Source organism: Anolis carolinensis, chromosome 4, assembly GCF_035594765.1.
Source record: "Anolis carolinensis isolate JA03-04 chromosome 4, rAnoCar3.1.pri, whole genome shotgun sequence".
Taxonomy (NCBI): Eukaryota; Metazoa; Chordata; class Lepidosauria; order Squamata; family Dactyloidae; genus Anolis; species Anolis carolinensis.
Window position 1 is genome coordinate 252,007,175 of NC_085844.1, and position 24,890 is coordinate 252,032,064.

General features: G+C 41.2%; 1 protein-coding gene across 1 annotated transcript in view; it reads left to right on the forward strand.

Moving 5' to 3' along the window:
* The window catches only part of LOC100552886 (protein-glutamine gamma-glutamyltransferase 2), an 89,097-nt gene that overhangs the window by 267 nt on the left and 63,940 nt on the right, over nucleotides 1-24,890 (forward strand). The window contains exon 2 of the mRNA XM_062979753.1: nucleotides 20,593-20,772. Coding sequence (XP_062835823.1) covers nucleotides 20,593-20,772 — 180 coding nt within the window. The remainder of the gene's footprint in view (nucleotides 1-20,592; nucleotides 20,773-24,890) is intronic.

Here is a 24,890-nt window from a genome sequence, read left to right on the forward strand (position 1 = left end):
TGATCCTCCAAAACATGTGGATGGAACTCAAGACTAGAGCAAGCATGTGCCACTAACTTACTCACTCGCTCTATAAATAGCAGATCTTCTTTCTGAAACGAGCTGGTTACAAGAAACTCTCTTTTATTGATTGCTAAATTATCCAAAACTTGGGCCCTCCAGGTGTTTTGGACTTCAACTCCCACAATTCCTAACAGCCTACCGGCTGTTAGGAATTGTGGGAGTTGAAGTCCAAAACACCTGGAGGGCCCAAGTTTGTCCATGCCTGCTCTAAACTTTTCTCAATACTATGGAATAGTGGGACTTGTTTTTTAGGGCACTTTGTAAAGACTTTGTGAAACGACAACTCCCAGCATTCCATAGAATCCAGCCATTGCAATAAAAGTGGGGTCAAGCTGCATTCCTTCTGCAGTGCAGATGCACCCTTTGGGGGAACATAATAATAATAATAATAATAATAATAATAATAATAATAATAATAATAGATTAGCTGCTGTAAGAAAATTGCACAGACTACAAACAGAGGATAAGCGAATGTTGAGACTCTATTGTAGTAGTAGTAGTAGTAGTAATAATAATAATAATAATAATAATAATAATAATAATAATAATAATAATGGGACCCTGAAAAAGGAGACAGAAGGCCTGATCCTTGCAGCCCAGGAGCAAGCCATCAGAACAAATGCAATTAAGGCCAAGATCGAAAAATCAGATGATGACCCAAAATGCAGACTGTGCAAGGAAACCGACGAAACCATTGACCATATCCTCAGCTGCTGTAAGAAAATCGCACAGACAGACTACAAACAGAGGCACAACTATGTGGTCCAAATGATTCATTGGCACTTATGCCTCAAGTACCACCTCCCAGCAGTAAAGAACTGGTGGGATCACAAACCTGCAAAAGTATTGGAAAATGAGCACGTGAAGATACTGTGGGACTTCCGAATCCAGACTGACAAAGTTCTGGAACACAACACACCAGACATCACAGTCATGGAAAAGAAAAAGGTTTGGATCATTGATGTCGCCATCCCAGGTGACAGTCGCATTGACGAAAAACAACAGGAAAAACTCAGCCGCTATCAGGACCTCAAGACTGAACTTCAAAGACTCTGGCAGAAACCAGTGCAGGTGGTCCCGGTGGTGATGGGTACACTGGGTGCCGTGCCAAAAGATCTCAGCCAGCATTTGGAAACAATAGACATTGACAAAATTACGATCTGCCAACTGCAAAAGGCCACCCTACTGGAATCTGCACGCATGATCTGAAAATACATCACACAGTCCTAGACACTTGGGAAGTGATCGACTTGTGATTTTGTGATACGAAATCCAGCATATCTATCTTGTTTGCTGTGTCATAATAAAATAATAATGATAATAATAACAACAACAACAACAACAACAACTTTATTTTTATATCCCGCTCCTATCTCCCCAAGGAGACACGGGGCAGCTCACATTGGGACAAGCCCAGCATCATCGTACATAAAACACAGTCATAATTTAAAACAATATAAACAGCATAAAACAGCATAAACATATCAGGTCCTTAAAGCCTAGAGCATAGTACAGATGTGTAAGGGTGAGCTAGTGCAGACTCTACGTGAGACTCGAGAATAATAATACAGGATGATCAGAGGAAATTACAAGATTAAAATCAACAAGAGTGGGGAACATTGATAAAATGCAAGAATTGTGACAAATTAATATCTAACTGGAACTGTTTGTCAGTGTCATCATGTTCATCAACATCAGTGTCATGCCATGCAATTGCATGGAGTCCTTTTTCTTCTCGCCCCAGCATGCCTGTTTCAATTTTAACAGTTTTTGCAAACTTTGTGTCCTTCTGGTTCATCTTTGTCTCCTCCATCTAAACGAATCAACAAAAGGAGAAAAAGTTTGCAAAGAGTATATACCTCACAACCTCCGAGGATGCCTGCCATAGATGTGGGCGAAATGTCAGGAGAGAATGCTTCTGGAACATGGCCACACAGCCCGGAAAACACACAACAACCCTGTGATCCCGACCATTGAAAGCCTTAAACAACACTTTGCAAGGAGGGTTGTTGTGTGTTTTCCAGGCTGTATGGCCATGTTCCAGAAGCATTCTCTCCTGACGTTTCACTCACATCTGTGGCAGGCATCCACAGAGGTTGTGAGGTCTGTTGGAAACTAGGCAAGTGGGGTTTATATATCTGTGGAAGGTCCAGGGTGGAGGAAGGAACAATTGTCTGTTGGAGGCCAGTGTGAATGTTGTAATTAATCACCTTAATTAGCATTAAATAGCCTTCCAAGCTTCACATCCTGGCCTGAGGGAATCCTTTGTTCAGAGTCGTTAACTGCCCCTGATTGATTCATGTCTGTAATTCCTTTGTTTTAAGAGTGTTGTTTATTTACCGTTCTGATTTTTGAGTTTTTTTTAATACTGGTAGCCAGGTTTTGTTGATTTTCATGGTTTCTTCCTTTCTGTTGAAATTGTCCACCTGCTTGTGGATTTCAATGGCTTCTCTGTGTAGTCATGTCAGACTAAGCAAGGAAGGTTTATATATCTGTGGATGTGTAAACCTTCCTTGCTTAGTTTCTCCATATACCTCACAACCTCTGAGGATGCCTGCCATAGATGTGGGCAAAACGTCAGGAGGGCATGCTTCTGGAAACATGGCCATACAGCCCGGAAAACACACAACAACCCTGTGATTTCAGCTATGAAAGCCTTCGGCACCACTTTGCCTGCCACTTCTCAATACTACGTAATAATAGGATTGTTTAGGGCACTTTGTAAAGACTTTGCAAAACTACAACTCCCAGAATTCCAGCCATTGCAGTCTTATGCACTTATGTTTATGTGGTATTTTGTATGTTTTAATTACTGTATGGTTTTAACTTGTATGTTTCCTACTGTGTTGGAAACCACTTTGAGTCCCTTGAGGAGATAGGATGGACTATAAATAAAGTGTTATTATTGATTATTACAGTAGAGTCTCACTTATCCAACGTTCTGGATCATCCAACGCATTTTTGTAGTCAATGTTTTCAATCCATCGTGATATTTTGGTGCTAAATTCATAAATACAGTAATTACAACATAACATTACTGCGTATTGAACTACATTTTCTGTCAAATTTGTTGTATGACATGATGTTTGGTGCTTCATTTGTGAAATCATAATCTAATTTGATGTTTAATAGGCTTTTCCTTAATTCCTCCTTATTATCCAACATATTCGCTTATCCAACGTCCTGCCGGCCCGTTTATGTTGGATAAGTGAGACTCTACTGTATTTGCAGTGAAAGTGGGATCAATTCCATAGAATTCAGCCACTGCAGTCTTATATATTTATGTTTACGTGGTATTTTATATGTTTTAACTGCTGTATGGTTTTAACTTGTATGTTTCGTGCTGTGTTGGAAAACGTTCTGAGTCCCTTGCGGAGATAGGGCGGAATATAAATAAAGTGTTATTATTGATTATTATTATTTTCAGTGAAAGTGGGATCAAGCTGCATTCATTCTGCAGTCTAGATGCACCTTTTGGGTGAAATGGATAATAATAACAATAAGTTTATTAAGGCAGCCATGCATTGCATTAAGTCCTTCTCGCGCCTGGATGCTTGTTTCAATTCTAACGGTTTTTGAACACTTTGTGTCTTTCTCGTTCATCTTTGTATCCTCCAACTAAACTAACAAACTAAAGGAGAGAAGGTTTGGAAGGAGGCTTTCAGACAGGGTTTTGGACCCCACACCTTTGGGCTTAAGTCTGTTCTATCTGAAATGACTCTCAAAGCAGCAGAATATCCCGCAAGGGTTGTAGCAAGACATCCTTTTAAGGGGACCTTAAGCGGAGATAAAGGCTTGTCGGAGCAAATGCAAAGCCAAGAGAGCGGGATTAAGACACATGAGGTCCCTGATAAAGTCAACCGTATCCTTCCTGTTCGCAAGGATGCAGACATGTCAGGAATTTGCAACGAATTCTCATCTGTGAGAGAGTGATGGAGGAGATAAAGAGATGGTGGAAACAAAGGGCAGCAGGAGAAATTCCTGAACAATTTTCTGGACTGATTTCCCTTTTTTGCATTGGTTTATAGGTCTTGACATTGGGTGCATCTTCACTAGAGAATAAATGCAATTTGATATCATTGTAATGGTCTGGGAGTTGCAGTTTTCCAAAGTCAAAGGAGTGCTAATGCCTCACCAAATCACAATTTCCAGGATTATATTGCACTAGCTGTGCCCGGCCACGCATTGCTGTGGTGAAGTATGGTGATATGGGAAATAAAAGTACAGTAGAGTCTCACTTATCCAACATAAACGGGCCGGTAGAATGTTGGATAAGCGAATATGTTGGATAATAAGGAGGCATTAAGGAAAAGCCTATTAAACATCAAATTAGGTTATGATTTTACAAATGAAGCACCAAAACATCATGTTATGCAACAAATTTGACAGAAAAAGTAGTTCAATACGCAGTAATGCTCTTTAGTAATTACTGTATTTACGAATTTAGCACCAAAATATCATGATATATTGAAAACATTGACTACAAAAATGTGTTGGATAATCCAGAACGTTGGATAAGTGAGTGTTGGATAAGTGAGACTCTACTGTAATGAGGAATTGGTGGTAGTTAAGGTAAAGGGTAAAGGTTTTCTCCTGACATTAAGTCCATTATAAATGGGTTATATAGCTGTGTGGAAGGGCCTTGAGTCTACATTGCCATATAATCCAGTTAAAATCAGATAATCTGTATTTTATAGGCAGTGCGGAAGAGGCCTAAGTGAGGCCTAACTCTGCCTGTCCCCTGGGCTGAGTGGGTTGCTAGGAGACCAAGTGGGCAGAGCTTAGCCTTCTAACTGGCAGCAATTGGATGAAAGGAATTCTTCCTCTCCCTCTAATTAGGACTTCATTTTTGTTTTCTTTTTGTTGTATGAACGCAGAGGCATGGATGACGAGTTGTGCTGCCAAGTTTAGTGTTTCTGGGATGTGTAGTTTTTTTGTTTCGTCCTAGGCCGAAATTTCATTACCCTTATATATATATAGATTAAGCCCTGGCAGTTTGAGTGAGGTCAAATGCCATTTGTTCTGCAGTGTAGATGTGCCCAACGCAGTCCTGTTGAATCAATGGGGTTCATATACATGTTGGCTTTGTTGTCGTTGTGTTCCTTTGAGTCGTTTTCAATTAGTAGCAAGCCTAAAATTGAAGCATCATAAGGTTTTATTGGGAAGATGTGTTCACTTGGAGGAACTTGCCCTTTCTTTCCTCTGAGGCTGAGAGAATGTGACGCTCAAGACTTGGCTGTTTGGTTGTGCATTTAAGTAAATCAGATCTAATTTGCCAAATAGTCACTGTTGAATGTTTTTATGTTGAATGTTTTTATATTGTGGAATGAGATTTTAAATTGTAAGTCACTCGGAGCACTCTGGTGGAGAGCAACTAATTAAGAAATAAAGTGAAGTGAAGTGAAGTGACTTGCTTAAGTTTAACTTGTGAGATTCCATGTCTGAGAAGGGATTGAAAGTCATTGTTTTAAATGTTGATTTGCGATTGAGAAATACCATTCACTTGGATATGTCCATGAACGACTGCTCTGTTCTCCGTGATGGCCATGAGTCCAAAAATGGTCCCATGCCGTGATCAATATTGTAGAATAAATGCAACCTGGCACCGCTTTAAATGCAGGGCTCAGTGCTATGGGATCCTGGGATTTGTAGCTTGGGGAGGCACAAGACCTCTTTGTCAACAAAGGCTTGCAAAACTATGTATTCATCCTGGTGGGATTCCACAACATGCAGCCATGGCAGGGGAAATGGTGCCAAATTTAATCCGTTTGACAGTGTAGATGCACCAATTGTCAGAGTAATTTACGCAGCGCAGCAGCAGTTGGATGGAGTCAGAGGAATGTAGAACGAAGAGACATCCAGAGACTTTGGTAAAAATATATACAAAGTTTTACTGTACAAGACAAACAGACTTGCAGACAAACACAGGGCTTAACACCTAGGCAGACAGAACAGAACAGAACTGATGTAATCAGTAATGCACAAATACTTGTGTCTGGACACTCCCCAGTTCCAGCCACACATCAAGGTCATCACAGCTTCTGAGCAATTAACTCTTTCCAGACTATAGTACACTCTGGATGATGCAATCAGTATGCAATACAAACCAAGACACAAATTGCATTTAAAAACTATCTATACACAAATCCCACATTAACACCAATGTGAGCCAACCCCATTGGTAGAAGGCTCACATAGAGTACATTTTGTGTGCAGTGAGACAGTAGCCAATTCTTAGTTTTCTTTTCAAGTACCGTATATACTCGAGTATAAGCCGACCCAAATATAAACCGAGGCACCTAATTTTACCATTAAAAACTGGGAAAACATTGACTCCAGTATAAGCCGAGGGTGGGAAATTTCAGAAGTAAAAATAGATACCCATAAAATTACATTAATTGAGGCATCAGTAGGTTAAATGTTTTTGAATATTTACATAAAGCTCAGATTTAAGATAAGACTGTCCAACTCTGATCAAATCATTATTCTCATCTTCTTCAATGTAAATGTGCTTATGTATCCTTTCAATAATAATAGAGTAAAATAATACATGTAATAATAATAATAATAAATACAGGAAAATAATAGAAGTAATAATAAATAGAGTAAAATAATAAATGCAATAATAATAATAATAGAGTGAAAAAATAAATGTATTAATAATACAGTAGAATCTCACTTATCCAACATTTGCTTATCCAATGTTCTGGATTATCCAACGCATTTTTGTAGTCAATGTTTTCAATACATCATGATATTTTGGTGCTAAATTCGTAAATACAGTAATTACTACATAGCATTACTGAGTATTGAACTACTTTTTCTGTCAAATTTGTTGTATAACATGATGTTGTGGTGCTTAATTTGTAAAATCATAACCTAATTTGACGTTTAATAGGCTTTTCCTTAATCCCTCCTTATTATCCAACATATTCGCTTATCCAACATTCTGCCGGCCCGTTTAGCTTGGATAAGTGAGACTCTACTGTAATAATAAAAATAGAGTAAAATAAATGTAACAGTAGAAACAATAATAGAGAAAAATAATAAATGTAATAATACCAATAATAATAGAGAAAATAATAATTGTTCCATATATTCTCGAGTATAAGCTGACCCAAATATAAGCCAACCAGGACCCTCACCTGAGTATAAGCCAACGAGGGCTTTTTCAGTCTTAAAAAAAAGGGCTGAAAAACTAGGCTTATACTTGACTATATACAGTATATTGTGCTATTTTGCTGGGACAGAGGAGAGTAGCTTCTTCAGTTTTCCATGTCAGGTCCCAAATAACTTGGCTGCCATAGGGATGAGGCATGAGAAATATTTATGCCTCTGCTTTGGGCAGAACAATGTCTTGGGTCAGCCCTAAATGCCTACCCTATTTTCCAGGGTGTGTTTACGCTGTAGGATTAATACAGTTTCATATCACATGAACCACCGTAGCTCAATGCTATGTGATTCTAGCTTTTACAAGATCTCCTCTGCCCAAGAATGGTGGTGCTTTAGTAAACTACAATTCCCAGGATTGCATAGTATTGAACATGGAAGTTCAAGTGGTGTCAAACTGAATTCATTCTACACCTTTCAAATTCCCGTTTCAATCCAAGGCTTGCACTCTGCATAAGGCATTGTCATTGCATGCTTTCAAGCTGTTTCCAACTTACGGAGAACCTATCATAGTTTTTGGAGAGGCTGAAAAGTTCTCCAAAAGTTTCAATGGCAGAGAATCGAACCCTGATCTCTAGAGTCGTAAACTGCATTTTTACTCGTGCTTTAAGGTGCAAGGGGCTGAATCAGCTCCTGGCTGATTAGACAACGCATGGTGCTGATTTGGCATAACGTGGCCCAATGCCACTGGAGTAACCAATGACTTTGTGCCCATGTAATCCATGGCACCACTTCCTATTTCGCCAAGGAGTTGCCAGAAGGGCCAGCAAACACTGAAGATGAGCCCTCACTGGAACCAAACACAGAAGTCTGAACAAGCCCTTAGAAAGGAAGCTGAAGCAATTAGGTCTTAGCAAGCTACACAAGGGTTAAAGATACTCTAGAGCAGGGGTCCCTAAACTAAGGCCCGGGGGCCACATGCGGCCCATCGAAGCCATTTATCCGGCCCCCACAGTGGCAGCTCCCTCCTCTTCTGTTGAGGAAGGCGTGTGTGTACCTTCCAAAGCTTTGCTTGTTTATAACGGCACTTTAATTATTATTTATTTAATAATTAATTATTAAGGGGTGCTTTGCTAGTGCTTTAGGTGCACAAAGGCAGAAGGGGGTTGGACTAAATGGGCCAAGGGGTTGCTTCCAACCCTCTTTTTTTATTATTATTATTATTATTATTATTATTATTATTATTATTGACATAAAGACACAGTATAACACAGCAAACAAGATAGATGTGCTGGATTTCATATCACAAAATCACAAGTCGAACACTTCCCAAGCGTTTAGGACTGTGTAATATTATTATTATTATTATTATGATTATGATGATTATTATTATTATTATTATTATTATTATTAACAATATTGAAGCCAGGAGGCCATCTGTCAGGGGTGCTTTGCTTGTGCTTTTGGAGCACAAAGGCAGAAGGGGGTTGGACTAAATGGGCCAAGGGGTTGCTTCCAACCCTCTTTATTATTATTATTATTATTATTATTATTATTATTATTATTGTTGTTGTTGTTGTTGACATAAAGACACAGTATAACACAGCAAACAAGATAGATGTGCTGGATTTCATATCACAAAATCACAAGTCGAACACTTCCCAAGCATTTAGGACTGTGTAATATTATTATTATTATTATTATTATTATTATTATTATTATTATTATTATTATTATTATTAACAATATTGAAGCTAGGAGGCCATCTGTCAGGGGTGCTTTGCTTGTGCTTTTGGAGCACAAAGGCAGAAAGGGGTTGGATTAAATGGCCCAAGGGGTCTCTTCCAAACTTCTTTATTATTTTTTATTATGATAATGGTGGTGATATGATGATGATGATGATGATTAACATTGAGGCTGTATTTGTTCCCGTTTTGTTTGTTTACTTCAAAATAAGGTATGTGCAATGTGCATAGGAATTTGTTCACAGTTTTTGTAAAACTATTGCCTGCGGGGCCGTGAGCTTGCCCCCTATATAAAAAGTTTGGGGACCCCTGCTCTAGAGTATTGGATAGAATGGGCTGAGTACCAACAGTCTTTGAGATTAACTGAAAAATTAAGCAGTAGATGAGATCTTATGCTATAAAGCCCTCAGGACTGTGGCTCTGTTGTTGTAGACAATGTTGTGATCTGACTCAAGTCCAACGCCCATTTGTTCCCGATCTGACTGTCACTTTATTGGCTTGACTTCAAAGAGTTGTGACTTTGGCTACTTGGACAGTGGATCTCAGTCACACTTCTCTGTTTTGGTTTGTACTTTGTGCTTCTGGCTTTGGACCTGACGTTGTTATTCCACCTTGACTCCCAAGGACTCCTAGATTTGACTTCTCTGATATTGACTCTTGACTTTGGCAGGCTCATTTATGTTTGTATAAATGATGATCCTGATAACGTGGACGAGTTTCCGAGAGTGAGAGTGTCCTCACTCGAGGCACAGAGCATTGTCTGCTGTGATCGTCTGATCCCACTTTGGTTCAGCATCACTGCTTCTGCCCTGTCGAGCCCAAACCACTATTCCCATGATCCACAGCTCAAACCACTGCACTTACATCTTTGCCAAAGATTTTACATTTGCCCAGAATGGCTCATGTCCACCTAGAGAAGAGCTTTCAAAACTACGTGCGGTGACATGATCATGTGTCCGCTGCAATGTTTTGGTTTGTCTCACAAACCTAAGGAGAAATATATTGTGTATGTTGCACCTCAGCACTGGTTCACCTTGCTCTTATCACACACTCCAGCACAGCAGGCTAGGTTTAAACAGTTTATTGATAAAAGATAGCAAAGTCTGAATAAAAAGCAGTAAAGAAAGCAAACTTCCAAATGCGATGGCAGTCAATAAAAGCAATGTAATCCAATAGTACAAGAAATATGCAGAATACAAATCCAAGACTCTGATATAGGAAATTAGTCCTGAAAGCAGAGCACCATGAGCTTCAGATTAAAGTCCAAAACACAGTTTCCAGGCATGAACATAAATGAGAATCCTTTTCCATGAGCTAAGACAAGGCAGGAGATGTACTTCCAAGAATCAACGGTGCTACATTTGAAATCTCTCTCTGTTTCTCCTGTATTTACCCGTGTTTATAAGCCAGAACGAGATTTCTCTGCCCTCGAATTCCCATATGTTTGCCAGCTATTCTAATGGAGCTTCTCGGGTGAACCTTTAATCTTAACCTTGTATCTCTTTCTAAGGAAGACTCCTCTGAGTCACTGCCCGAAACACCTGGAACTTGTTGATGTTCGAACTCCTGGGAAAGGTCACCCTTATCATTAGTTTCTGTTTCATCGCTGGCCTGTGGTCTCACTGACAATTCACCATTCCCAGCATCAGACAATTCAACATCAGAGCCTTCAAGATTTCCCTCTTTAGCATTGCTTTGGTCAGTCTGCAAAACCCAAAATCCCCCTTCATCATCACACTGAACCACAACAGTGTATATGCCTGGTTTGCTAGTAGCACTGAATTACTGTGTTGTGAAATGATGCATATCTAAAAAGAGTGTCACCAGCATCAAATGTTTGGAAAACTCTGACCTAGGGGCTTGTGATAATGCATGGAGATCAATGGCAACAAATGATGTGATCGATGTGCCCTGGTCCAATGTGCAATGTATCCCAATGTGCATCTGGACACTGGTACATTAGAAAGACCCAAAGTGGATCAAACAGGCCCGACTTGCACCTTTGCAATTCACTCACAGGGTTGTTATCTATTAGTGAATTCGTAAACTTATAGAACGTAGACTGTGAAGCCGGAACATGAACAGAAGCTTTTCCAAGTTTATCCAGAGCTGGACGTTACCTTCCTTTCTTCCTGCTCCTGGGTGTCTGATCCCACCTCTGTGTTCCTGATGGGGACAGTCACCTTCTTGTTGTCTCTGTTTGTGTATCATTGCAACCGCTTTCCTTTCGTTCGGTCCTTTACTAACAAACACAGCGTCTGCTGTGAGCCAAAGGAAAAACCACACCAGAATGTCTGGATGGTTTCTTTTTGCCCCTGCTTTCTTTTTGCAGCTTTTCATGGGTGTGATGTGGGGACTGCAAACAAACATGCACAGAGAGCAGATCTGTGGCTTTGAAAAGTGATAACTGCATGCTCTATAAGTCCCTGAATCTCTCTGCCAGCTGGGATAGAGAGCCTGGCAATTAGAAAAAAAACCTCTCTCTCTCTCTCTCTCTCTCTCTCTCTCTCTCTCTCTCTCTCTCTCTCTCTCTCTCTCTCTCGATATATATATATATATATATATATATAGAGAGAGAGAGAGAGAGAGAGAGAGAGAGAGAGAGAGAGATATCGAGAGAGAGAGAGAGAGAGAGAGAGAGAGAGAGAGAGAGAGAGAGAGTAAATTGAAACTTTTTAAGGAGAGTAGATTGCTTGAACCATTTGCCACATTCAGAACTTGGAAAAATGGAGATACAGAGTGGGACTATGACTTGCCTCCATCTAGCCATGCTTCTCCTATTGATGCAGTCTAGAATTGCATAACAACAACAACAACAACAACAACAACAACGACAACAACCAGGACCTATCAGGACCTCAAGATTGAACTTCAAAGACTCTGGCAGAAACCAGTGGTGGTCCCGGTGGTGATGGGCACATTGGGTACCGTGCCAAAAGATCTCAGCCAGCATTTGGAAACAATAGACATTGACAAAATCACGATCTGCCAACTGCAAAAGGCCATCCTACTGGGATCTGCGCGCATCATCCAAAAATACATCACACAGTCCTAGACACTTGGGAAGTGTTCGACTTGTGATTTTGTGATATGAAATCCAGCCTATCTATCTTGTTTGCTGTGTCATACAATGTCGTTGTGTCAATAATAATAATAATAATTTTATTTTTGTCCCCTGCCTCCATGTCCCTGAAAGGACTTGGGGCGGCTTACATATGGCACAAAGTGCCTAAAACAACACATAAAATATACTAAACACACATTGGCTTTTTAGCTGACGCATCACACTGTTGGCTTATGTTCATCTTCTTGGTCAGACAATATAGGGAGTGATACTCAGTGAGGTATTGAGAACAGATTGGGAAGCCTTCTGAACTCTGAGATTCATAGATCCTTTCGCCATGAACTGTTTCCAATCCCAGTGTCACTCATCCTATATCTGCGCATTTCATTGTCATCGCCTAAGTGTCATAACGTACATGTCTCCCTCTTGAAGTTCATTTTGTGAGGTTTGGCCAATCAGCTCTCTTATTTGTGAGGGTCAGGGCTAACACTACATAATTAAATTTAAAAATAAAATCTGTTTTTGGTTTGAAAGTGTTATGTCCTGTTTAATTGTGCAGTCCTTATTTTGAAAGTAGTTGTTCTACTCCAGAAACTTCATTTTTGTGCCACAAACTATGCTGAATTGGTTGAGACTCTATGAGATAGTCATTGAAAAACAAGGACAAAATGTGCTGCAGGATGTCCTCCCCGCAGAAACAAAGTTTTGGCAGTTTAATAAACTTTCCCCATGTTTTTATGACAGAACCAATTAGGAAATGACATTTATAATCCAGGAACAAAAATTGTGTAACATATTGTAATTCACCAACAGGATCCCAGCCATGAAACCTAACTTAGGATGCTAAGTGTGACCGTTGTGGCAAATAGCCTCATAGAGTCAACTCTGGCAGCCAAAAGCAGCTCTGCATAGATCCACCCTTGAAGACAATGGAGCCATGCATTCCAACCTGAATGTTAGGAGAACAATAATAATAATAATAAATAAATTTATTCTTAAACAACTCTCTGGCTGCAATAGAGAGCAAAGTGGGATTGTCAGGGCTGCTCGAAAGGGCCTTTTATGGAGATGCTTCCAAGACTGAAAGCCTTCCCTCCCTCGCCAGCCCCTTGGATGGCATTCCAGACGAGTGACAAAAACTTTTCCCTTTGGCTTATCAGACAGATGGTTCTAATTAGCTATTTGTAATCTCCGCTGACTGCAGATTAAAGTTGCCACGGCTCCTGGTTTTCGCTCCTATGATGCATCCACAATGGAGAATGAATGCAGTCTGACACCACTTACAATTGCCAAGGTTGAAGGCTATGGAATCATGGAAGTTGTAGTTTGGCAAGGCACTGGCGCTCTTTGGCAGAGAGGGCTAAACATTTTGGAAAACTACATCTCCCTGGATTGCAGAGTGTGAAGAGCCACTCAGGCAGGGGGAATCCTTTTAAATCCCACACCTACTTGCAAATGTGAGGGTTTATTAAACTCTGCCACCAAATTGTAAAGACTATTAACACTTGACACCACTTTGGGAAGATGCAGCCACCAAATGACTCAGAGAGGAGACCTTTTAATTCTTGTTTTTCTTTCTTCTTCTTATTTACACAACTCAGTTCATAATATATGTGACAGCGACTTAGATGTTTGAGGAACAATAACAAGTTTATTCAGGCACAGAGCTTAATGGTTACAATAACGTTTCTCCTTAGAGGCACTTTAGTTAACAGTTGCAATATTAGAATGAGGTGATTCAAACTTCCTAAAATGTCACTTCTTTCTCTACTGCTTTTAAACCGCAGTCACCCTGTGATATACAATCACAAATAGTCCATTCCTTATCAGGATACAGACTGTATTAAATAAGTCACCATTTTTAAACTGACTCAAAAATAAGCAATTGAGCCTCCCTGATCCCTTCAACCCAGGATCAGTCTTCCCTGTGCCTCATTAGAGCACAGACTAAACCGCTTTTTTAAACTCTGCACTTCTTCACCAAAACGACAGTTGGCTCTGCCCACTTCTCCATGGCAACCAACCTCTGAGTGCAGAGATGCAATAACTGAAATACTGACCCTTTTAAAACACAAATATACAATTAAACATAATATCTATAAACCCAAAAATCATACTTCATTACACAGAGCAAGCATAAAATCCCATAATCCCCAGCATCCTCCAAAAAGTAATATCTTCTAGTTTTGCATTCCTTCATAATTATGAAGCATTACTTGGCAGGACTACAACATCCAGAATCCCTGGAAGCCAACTCAGCTGAGGGATTCTGGGAATTATAATCCTCATAGTGATCTTTCCAAACTCTACTTTCAGTAGATTTGTGTTGCATTGTCCATTTATTCCCACACTTGTATGCTTTGCCCAGAAACGTGCTGTCTTTGGACTACAAGTCCCAGAATCCCCAGGTTGGCTAGGAGAATTACAAGCCATCTTCTGAAAAACAGTATTTTCTAGTTTTGTGTTTTTTCATGTTTAACGGGGAAAACATCCTATTGCTCCAGCCTTTTAGTATACATTACATGCATGTACCCCAGAGAACTGGGAATTTAGCATTGCAAAATGTCCCAGCTGTCGGAAAAATTGTGCAAAAAGGCATCAAGGCAGGGATGTTTCGGAAAGCGGAGCCAAGTGCTGAGAGCCCTTAAACTCTGCTTTGTTCCTTTTCCCAGAGGAAGGTGAAGAGGTAACTTGAACGCAGTTCATGTTAGAAGCAGAGCACGTCGCGGAAAAATTAACAATACGGTGATTAATGTTTGGAAGGAGATGCCAGAAAAGGGGGGCGGATTCCTCTTTGGAAAGGTCCCTTCCATCCCGATGATGCAAAACGGATGTGTTTTAATAAACTCGAACTTAATCATATGTGGTCAATGATTTCCAATGCATGTATAGAAGCATCTCGACTGTCAAATGAATGCAGTTTGACACCACTGTGTCTGCCATGGTTCCATGCTGTGGAAATTATAGTTTTGCAATATCTTTAGCTGTCTTTGCCTTGCCAAACTACAATGCTCAGAATTCCATAACATTGAGCATTGCACTTTAAATGGTGTCAAACTGCATTCGTTCAAAGGTAACGCATTTGAGGTTAAGCCTTCAATAAAGACTTTGTGAAAGAAACCAACGTTGGTGCAAATTGTTCCTCCAAAGAGAGAGTGTTCATTGAATCAAAAAATATGGTGGGAGGAAGGCACCCCAAAGGCCATCTAGTCCAACCCACTGCTTAATTAGCACTCTCTCCAAAGAAGCTCATCCAGGCTTGTCTCTGTTTAAAGGCCTCCAAAGAAGAAGGCAGTCCCTTTTGTTCTCAGATAATAAAATAAAATAAATAAAACTTTATTCATACCCCGCAGGGACTTGGGGCGGCTCACATGGGGCAAGGCCCAACTAACGCAATTTACAAAAACAGCATAAATACATTGAACAATATACAAAAAAGGAATCTTAATTACGAAGAGCTGCCACCAATTGCAAAGGGCTAATTATGACTGCCACTAATTTGGAAGATGCAACCACTAATTGAAATGATCTAGCCACCAAAGACTCAGGGAAGAGACCTTTTACTTTTACTTCTTTTCCTCTTCTTATTCACTCTAGATGGTAGCGTCCTTGGTTTATAATATATATGACAGAGGCTTCGATGTTGGAAAAACAAGAACAAGTTTATTCAGGCACAAAGCTTAGTGGTTACAATGATGTTTCTCACGAAGACGTATTTTTATTAACAGTTACAATTCCAGAATAAGATGAATCAACTCTCTAAAATATTACTTCTTTTACTTAAGGTAGTTAAACTCTATTCCTCAGCCACTTTTATACCACAGTCACTCCTGTGATATGCTTTCCAGACTCTCTGTTCCTTACCAGGACACAGATTATACCAAATAAGTCACCAAACTTATTTTAAACTGACTCAAAATGACCAATTGAGTCTCCCTGATCCCCTTAACCTAGGATCAGTCTTCCCTGTGCCTCATCAGAGCACAGACTGGCTCTCTTTTTTTTTAAACTCTCCACTTAATACTTCATTGGTGCAAATTGGACCTCCAAAGGCAACATTAATAGAATCCTGGAGCTGAAAGAGACCTCCAAAGGGCATCTAGTCCAACCCCCTGCACATTGTGCAGGAATGTGCAATTACAGCCTTGATGAAAAACGTCCAAACTTTATTGGCAAAGGCTTTCCAATGTCCAAACTCTGTTTAAGGGTCTCCAAAGAAGGAGAGTCAGTCCATCAACTTTCAAGGCAATCCATGGTATTTTAAATATAACAAATAAATAAAATAAAATATTATAATATAATATTATAATTATAACATAATATTATGATTATAATATAATATTATGATTATAATATAATATTATAATATAAATAAAATATTACACTTTTATTGTAATTTGAGTTAATTGGTTCCATAATCTGGGTGCTGTAGCCAAGAAGGCCCTGTATAGTGTATCCATTCCCATTGGTGCAACATATATAGAAGAAATCCCATCTAGCAGAGCTGAATTCTCAGAGAATTATAGAATTGTAGAGTTAAAAGAGACCCCAAGGACCTTCCAGTCCAATCCCCTTCTGCCAGGCAGCAAGACACCATCAAAGCCCTCCCAGTAGATGGCCATCTGCTTAAGAAACCTCCAGAGGAGACTCCAATGAATTTCCAGGTTCACTGCAGAACAACTCTTATGTCGATATTGTCAGAGTACTGGTCAGTCTGGTCAAACTGGTCTGGGATCTGGGCCCATAACCAAAATTGTCAGAGTAATTCACAGCATAGCAGCAGTTGTGTGTTGTCAATGGAGCGCAGAACGAAGAGACGTCAGAGACGATGGTAGAAAATATGTACAAAGCTTTACTGTACAAGACAAACAGACTTGCAGATGAGCACAGGCTTGGCTTTCACTCTAGGCAGACACAACTCAGAACAGAGCAAGATCTCAACTGATGCAATCAGTAATGTACAAACACACTTGTGTCTGGACACTCCCCAGGTTCCAGCCACACATCAAGGTCAACACAGCTTCTCAGTCATTAACTCTTTACAGACTATAGCATACTCTGGATGATGCAATCAGTATGCAATACATGCCAGACACAAATTTCATTTAAACACTACCAATACACAAATCCCACATTAACAATTATGTTGTTCGTTCTTGAATTGTTTTACCAGAATGGCACACAGAGTTACTATTCCAAGGGAGGTCTAACCAAAGCAGAAAAGAGCAGGACTATGACTTCTCTTGACTTTGACATTCTACTCCTTTGAATTGCATTGGCTTTTTTAGCTGCTGCATCACACTGTTGGCTCATGTTCAGCTTCTTAGACAGACAACATAGGAAGTGGTGCTCAGTCAGGTCTTGAGAACAGATTGGGAAGCCCTTGAACCCCAAAAGCGCTTTCAGTGCCAAGCAGGCTTGTTAGAATTGGCTCCGAATGTTGATCCCTTGCAAAGCAGATGGTGTCTCTCCAGGATGCCTTGGGTGCTCCAAAGCAGCATTGTCTGCCCAGCAGAAAGCATGAAACGAGGGCCAGGCAAAAACTTTGCAGGCAGCAACAGACGGAGGAGAGCAATCCTCCCCTTGCACTCCTTTGTATAAACATTAACTATTTTAAATATTAAATTTAATACTAAATACTCAGACACTTCCTTTGTACAAAAATTAAATGTGGAGAAGGAACACAAGCACATGAGCTGTTGGGAATTGTGGGACGTCCAAAACAGCTGGAGGGCTGAAGTTTAATGTGGATTTTTCTGCACGTGTATCCCAGTAACAAAATGCTCAGTTTGCCAGTTCAAAAAAATGAGCAACACAAGAATGCACAAAAAAAAAACCCCAACAGAAATTTACTCTTTTGAGTATTCAGAGCAGTGACTTCAAAACATAATTGACATTACAGTTGCAATTTCTTCTGAGTTGTATTGCACTCACATATAGTCCATAGCCCTTGATGGTGCATCAGGTTAAACTGCTGAGTTGCTGAACTTGCAGTCCAAATCCGGAGCAGGGTGAGCTTCCACTGTTAGCCCCAGCTTCTGCCAACCTAGTAGAATGGAGCACATGGAGCGCCGTTACCTTCCTGCCAGAGCAGTACCTATTTTTTAAAAAATATTTTTATTGAGTTTTTGCTGTGTTACAAATAAAAGGGGTAATCTAAAGGGAAAACTGTGGGGGGAGGTATGGGAGGAGGAGAAACGAGGGGAAGAAATGAAAAAGAGAAGAAGAAAAAAGCCAGAGCAGTACCTATTGATCTACTCACATTTGCATGTTTTCAATGGCCTTCGACAAAGTCCCCCACGACCTTCTGGCAAACAAACTAGTAAAATGTGGGCTAGACAAAACTACGGTTAGGTGGATCTATAATTGGCTAAGCGAACGAACCCAAAGGGTGCTCACCAATGCGTCGTCTTCATCATGGAAAGAAGTGACAAGTGGAGTGCCGCAGGGCTCCGTCCTGGGCCCGGTTCTGTTCAACATCTTTATTAACGACTTAGACGAAGGGTTAGAAGGCACGATCATCAAGTTTGCAGACGACACAAAACTGGGAGGGATAGCTAACACTCCAGAAGACAGGAGCAGAATTCAAAACGATCTTGACAGACTAGAGAGATGATTGGCCAAAACTAACAAAATGAAGTTCAACAGGGACAAATGCAAGATACTTCACTTCGGCAGAAAAAATGGAAATCAAAGATACAGAATGGGGGACGCCTGGCTTGACAGCAGTGTGTGCGAAAAAGACCTTGGAGTCCTCGTGGACAACAAGTTAAACATGAGCCAACAATGTGATGCGGCTGCTAAAAAAGCCAATGGGATTCTGGCCTCATCAATAGGGGTATAGCGTCTAGATCCAGGGAAGTCCTGCTCCCCATGCTCTATTCTGCCCTGGTCAGACCACACCTGGAATCACACTGCGTCCAATTTTGGGCACCACAGTTGAAGGGAGATGTTGACAAGCTGGAAAGCGTCCAGAGGAGGGCGACTAAAATGATCAAGGGTCTGGAGAACAAGCCCTATGAGGAGCGGCTTAAAGAGCTGGGCATGTTTAGCCTGCAGAAGAGAAGGCTGAGAGGAGACATGATAGCCATGTACAAATATGTGAAGGGAAGTCCTAGGGAGGAGGGAGGGAGCTTGTTTTCTGTTGCCCTGCAGACTAGGACGCAAGGGAACAATGGCTTCAAACTACAGGAAAGGAGATTCCACCTGAACATCAGGAAGAACTTCCTCACTGTGAGAAGGGCTGTTCGACAGTGGAACTCTCTCCCCGGGGCCGTGGTGGAGGCTCCTTCTTTGGAGGCTTTTAAGCAGAGGCTGGATGGCCATCTGTCGGGGGTGCTTTGAATGCGATTTCCTGCTTCTTAGCAGGGGGTTGGACTGGATGGCCCATGTGGTCTCTTCCAACTCTACTATTCTATGATTCTATGATTCTATGAATGTGAGCAGTTCAATAGGTACCACTCTGGTGGGAAGGTAACGGTGCTCCACGCAGTCATGCCTATGGCCACATGACCTTGGAGGTGTCTATGATCAATGCTGGCTCTTCGGTTAAGAAATAGAGATGAGCACCAACCCCCAGAGTCAGATACAACTGGACTTAATGTCAGGGGGGAACCTTTACCAGTCTATAGTCCATAGAGTTCAAAAAATAAATCCTCCAGTGCTTCTTGGATGTAATGTAGAGATGCTGGCCAGCATAAAATGAAGCTGCTGCCAGCCAAGAGCTTTGTGCTGAGCTTCCAGGAGCAAATTCCAATCTTCTTACCCTGAAGGGGACTGAGGGTGGATCAGAATGCACATATACATGGCAAACATTCAATGCCATTAGACATACGACATATATCAACAGACACAGAGGCAATTTAACATTTTCCCGCTTCCAGTTACATGAGGGTATGCTCGATTCCGGCAACGGGGGGAGGTGCTGCTTCATCATCCACTTGTGACACTGAGTCCTTGATGGAGTACTTCCTCATTCTTCCGCATGCTGCTGGAAGGTTTTATGGTGTCATAAATTAGTTAAATTAGCCTCCCCGCATAAAGCGGTACCTAAATAGCCTATTCAACAGATGCAACTATCTTTCGGGCTGCACATGTCAACAGCAAGCTAGACTGGGTTGTTGTATGTTTTCCGGCCTGTCTGGCCATGTTCCAGAAGTATTCTCTCCTGACGTTTCACCCACATCTATGGCAGGTATCCTCAGAGGTTGTGAGCAAGCTAGACTATTAATGGTTGGGAGCTCACTCCGACCCGGGCTGGATTCGAACTCATGACCTCTCGGTCAGTAGTGATTTATTACAGCTGGCTACTAACCAGCTATGCCATGACCATGGCTCAGAGCGATGCGAGTTGTACTTTGGTGAGGCCTCAATGTTCTCTGACAGAGAAAGCTAAAGACTTGTAGAACTACAACTCCCAGCTCACCTTGTGACTCACGGGACAAATGAAATTTTACAGGTTTGAGACGATGGTGATGATGATAGTGATATCTTTGTTCCCCCAGCAATCAAAAGGCGTTTAAGGCAGGATCATTCCCACTTGAGTTCTTTGCTGGCTTTTTTTCCATATGTCGGAATCCTCTTTCTCAACGTATCCACTTCTCTCGGCAGCTCTGCAATTGGAGACGTGGGACCTGCTCTACGAGCACAACAACGAGGACCACCGGACCGCCGACGCCGGTTTCCAGAGGCTTCTTGTGCGCCGGGGCCAGTCCTTCATTGTGACGCTCCACTTCTCTGGAAGGTCCTTTGACGAAGCAGTGGACACCCTCACCTTCCACGTCGAGACAGGTGAGCCTCGCTTTGGCGTCAGAGCTTTTGTGTGCTAGACTGAAATGCCTCAGCATTGAATCTATTAGGCCTGTGCAATCAATGAAAAAAAAATGTTTCAATTCTCATTATGAAATTAGGCGGTGGAGGAAAAATTGTTTATAAAGTGTTTCCGAAATTGGACTGGGTCCGTATCGTAATTATAACAAGTTAAATACTTTTTCGTTACTTTTTTTGTTAAGTAATTCCTAATGGGTAAAGTTCAGGGGCTCCTATCTCCCTCATCGTTACAGCTATTGGCATGAAACTTGCTATGTTTATAGAACACATTGACCACTTTTAACACATCAGGTTTCAGAATGTTTCATTCATCCACAGATTTTGGGGAAATTTTTAAAGTTTTTACAAAAGGCATTTAATGGGGAAAGTTCAGTGGCTCCTTTCTCCCTCAATGTTAGAGCTGTTGGCATGAAACTTGCTATGTTTACAGGACACATTTACTACTGTTAGCACATCAAGTTTCAGAATGTTTCACTCATCCACAGATTTTTGGAGAAATTTTCAAAGTTTTTACAAAAAGCATTTTTTTAAAAACTACAAGAGCCATATCCTTGAATTTTCTATACAATGACACAAGATAACAGGGGATCATTCCCCCCAGGTTTCAAAAAGATTCACACATCTACTGATTTTTGGGAATTTTTCTAAAAAAAATTTAAAGCCACAACAGCTATCTCATTGAATGTCTTTAACCAATTGAACTTTGATTCAGAGATTTCTTCCCAGCCCAGCACAGATTTACTTACTAGTGTTGCAGTATCAGTGAGTCCTCTTTGCAGAATTGTAAACTGTGTGGCTGGCTGGCTTTTGCTTCGGAGGGAAAATAGCTCTCCCCTCTCCTGATTGGGTCTTTCTGATGTTGAGCAGAATTCTGGGAAATGTAGTTTAGTTTTGAATCCTCTGCCATAGGGCTCGCTGCTTTCCCAAACTACATTTCCCAGAATGCTGTGCTCTCTCAGCCTCTTTTCCCACTCACTTAGCTCATCCCGCCTACTTGTGATGACTCATGGGCCATGTAGTCCCGTTCCTAGCGCTGTTGAGACAGATGAAGAGGAAAACTTGGTTTTTCCACCGTTTCAGCCAGAATTGGAATTTTCCCAGCCAGAATTGGAGCCCTTGCACCTGCAGGAGGTTTGCCTTCCAGAAATCTGCCAAACAAGCCCTGAGTCAGAATCTCCCCCATTTTCTCGCCGTAGTTATTATCAACAACAAAAAGGAGTTCAACAGGCTAATCGCAGAAGCCTGAGAATCGCAGCCAGGCATTCAGCTGATTAAGACTGCTTTCATGAGAACCTTTAGGGAGTCATGCATCTGGACACAGAGATTGACTTTCGGTTCTGGTTCCCCAGAGAAGTGTTCTTTGGTGGGAAAACGAGACCCTATTTAGGTTCCTTACCCCGTAGGAATCTTGCGGAGTCAATTCGTCAGCTACCGGAGTAGGTTGTGTGTGGACAGCACTACTCCCGTTTCCAAGCCTTCGTTCCTGTTTCCAGCCTTGTTTTGCTTCGCGGACCTTGCCTTGCTACCTAGGACTCAGCCTTGCTTTCCAGGACCTTGCCTTGCTTCCCGGACCTTGCCAAGTGTTTACCACGGATCTTGTCCCTGTTCCTCGTTCCTTGTTGCCTTGAATCAAGCTTTGTGTACCAAGAATCAAGCTATTTCCTTGCCTTGCCTAAGTTTCATGGACTAAAGGACCTTGTCATCTCCCCTCACCTTGCTTGGCAAGTGAGTGTTTCGGTTACTGGATTACAACTTTGGACCTTACTATTTCATATTGGACATTGTTTTCCTGGACTATATTTGACCTTTCCTGAAAGGTCACCTTCTGAACTATATTCTACACTTATTTTTATTGCCTTTACTTATTTCCTTAATAAAGATATTAGATAGATTCTGGCCTCTGTGTATGGTTATTGGTGCTCTGCTGCCTGGGTCGTGACACTACTGTTCTGGGAAAGGTAATTTAGTTTTGAATCCTCTGCCATAGGGCTGTTGCCTTCCCAAACTACATTTCCCAGAATGCTGTGCTCTCTCAGCCTCTTTCCCCACTCACTTAGCTCATCCCGCCTGCTGTTCTGGAAAATGTAGTTTAGTTTTGAATCTTCTGCCATAGGGCTCCTTGTCTTCCCAAACTACATTTCCCAGAACGCTGTGCTCTCTCATTCCCTTTCCCCACTCACTCAGCTCATCCTGCCTACTATTCTGGGAAATGTAGTTTAGTTTTGAATCCTCTACCATAGAGCTCCTTGCCTTCCCAAACTACATCTCCCAGAATAACTTCTGAGCATTACAGAATTCAAATGAAAAAGTATTGGGTGAGTTTTGATTGGATTAAACCTCTCCAGGGCAAACTTGGGCCCTCCAGGTGTTTTGGATTTCAACTCCCACCATTCCTAACATTCCTACCGGCTGTTAGGAATGGTGGGAGTTGAAGTCCAAAACACCTGGAGGGCCCAAGTTTGCCCATGCCTGGTGTAGAAGCACCCAGTGTCATCCTCTTCCAATACAAAGCATCCTCAGCTATAGAAGGAAGTATAACCCTTGGCATAGATGGCATCTTGGCTATTGTCGTTCCTTCATTATCAAGGCCCAAGGGGTTAAAGAGGGAGGGGAGCCAGTCTATGCTCAAGAAAAAAAGATAAGGGAAATCAGTCTGAGCATCCAGTTCAAAAAGACTTCAACAGCTTCAGCCAGAAAGTCGTACAAAATATTGGAGCTTATCTGCACCTTGATAAGCGCTCCCTTATCCATCCCAAGCTGTATCTGGTGGTTCACTTCAATTTTAAAACTATTTCCACATAAATCTTTTTAGTGTTTTGGCAAACAATCAATGCAAAGTAGATGAGAAATCAGTGAAAATCCCTATAGCCACAGGAGATGCAGTCCTTAACTTACCATGGAAATTACAATAATAATAATAATAATAATAATAATTTTTTGTTGTGCCATGTTGCAACAACAAAACATTGCATGGAAAGTTCCTTGACAAAACTGAAGGAAAAGCTGACAAGAAGACCTGGCTCTGGCTCACGAATGGGACCCTGAAGAAGGAGACAGAAGGCCTGATCCTTGCAGCCCAGGAGCAAGACATCAGGACAAAGGCAATTCAGGCCAAGATCGAAAAATCAGCTGATGACCCAAAATGCAGACTGTGCAAGGAAACCGACAAAACCATTGATCATATCCTCAGCTGCTGTAAGAAAATCGCACAGACAGACTACAAACAGAGGCACAACTATGTGGCCCAAATGATTCATTGGAACTTATGCCTCATGTACCACCTCCCAGCAGTAAAGAACTAGTGGGATCACAAACCTGCAAAGGTAATGGAAAATGAGCACGCAGAGATACTGTGGGACTTCCGAATCCAGACTGACAAAGTTCTGGAACACAACATACCAGACGTCACAGTTGTGGAAAAGAAAAAGGTTTGGATCATTGATGTTGCCATCCCAGGTGACAGTCGCATTGACGAAAAACAACAGGAAAAACTCAGCCGCTATCAGGACCTCAAGATTGAACTTCAAAGACTCTGGCAGAAACCAGTGCAGGTGGTCCCGGTGGTGATGGGCACACTGGGTGCCATGCCAAAAGATCTCAGCTGGCATTTGGAAACAATACACATTGACAAAATTACGATCTGTCAGCTGCAAAAGGCCACCCTGCTGGGATCTGCGCACATCATCTGAAAATACATCACACAGTCCTAGACACTTGGGAAGTGTTCGACTTGTGATTTTGTTATATGAAATCCAGCATGTCTATCTTGTTTGCTGTGTCATAATAAAATAATAATAATAATAAGTGGTAGTCTAAAACTTTCTTATTCAGACAGACTTTTAAGGAAGAAGGTTAGGTATCAGTAATTTCATTGTAACAAATGCTTCCTACTAAGAAGTTTGCTTTCTGATACAATACTATACAAAGCAATAATAAAATACAAAAAAAAATACTGTAACATAAGTTGCATTGCCTAGTTACATTAAAATTGCAATAACATTCAGTAACCTTCACTGGACACATTGAAAAGATTATACCCTATGCAACAAAATTTGAAAAATGTCCTGTTCCTTGTTAGA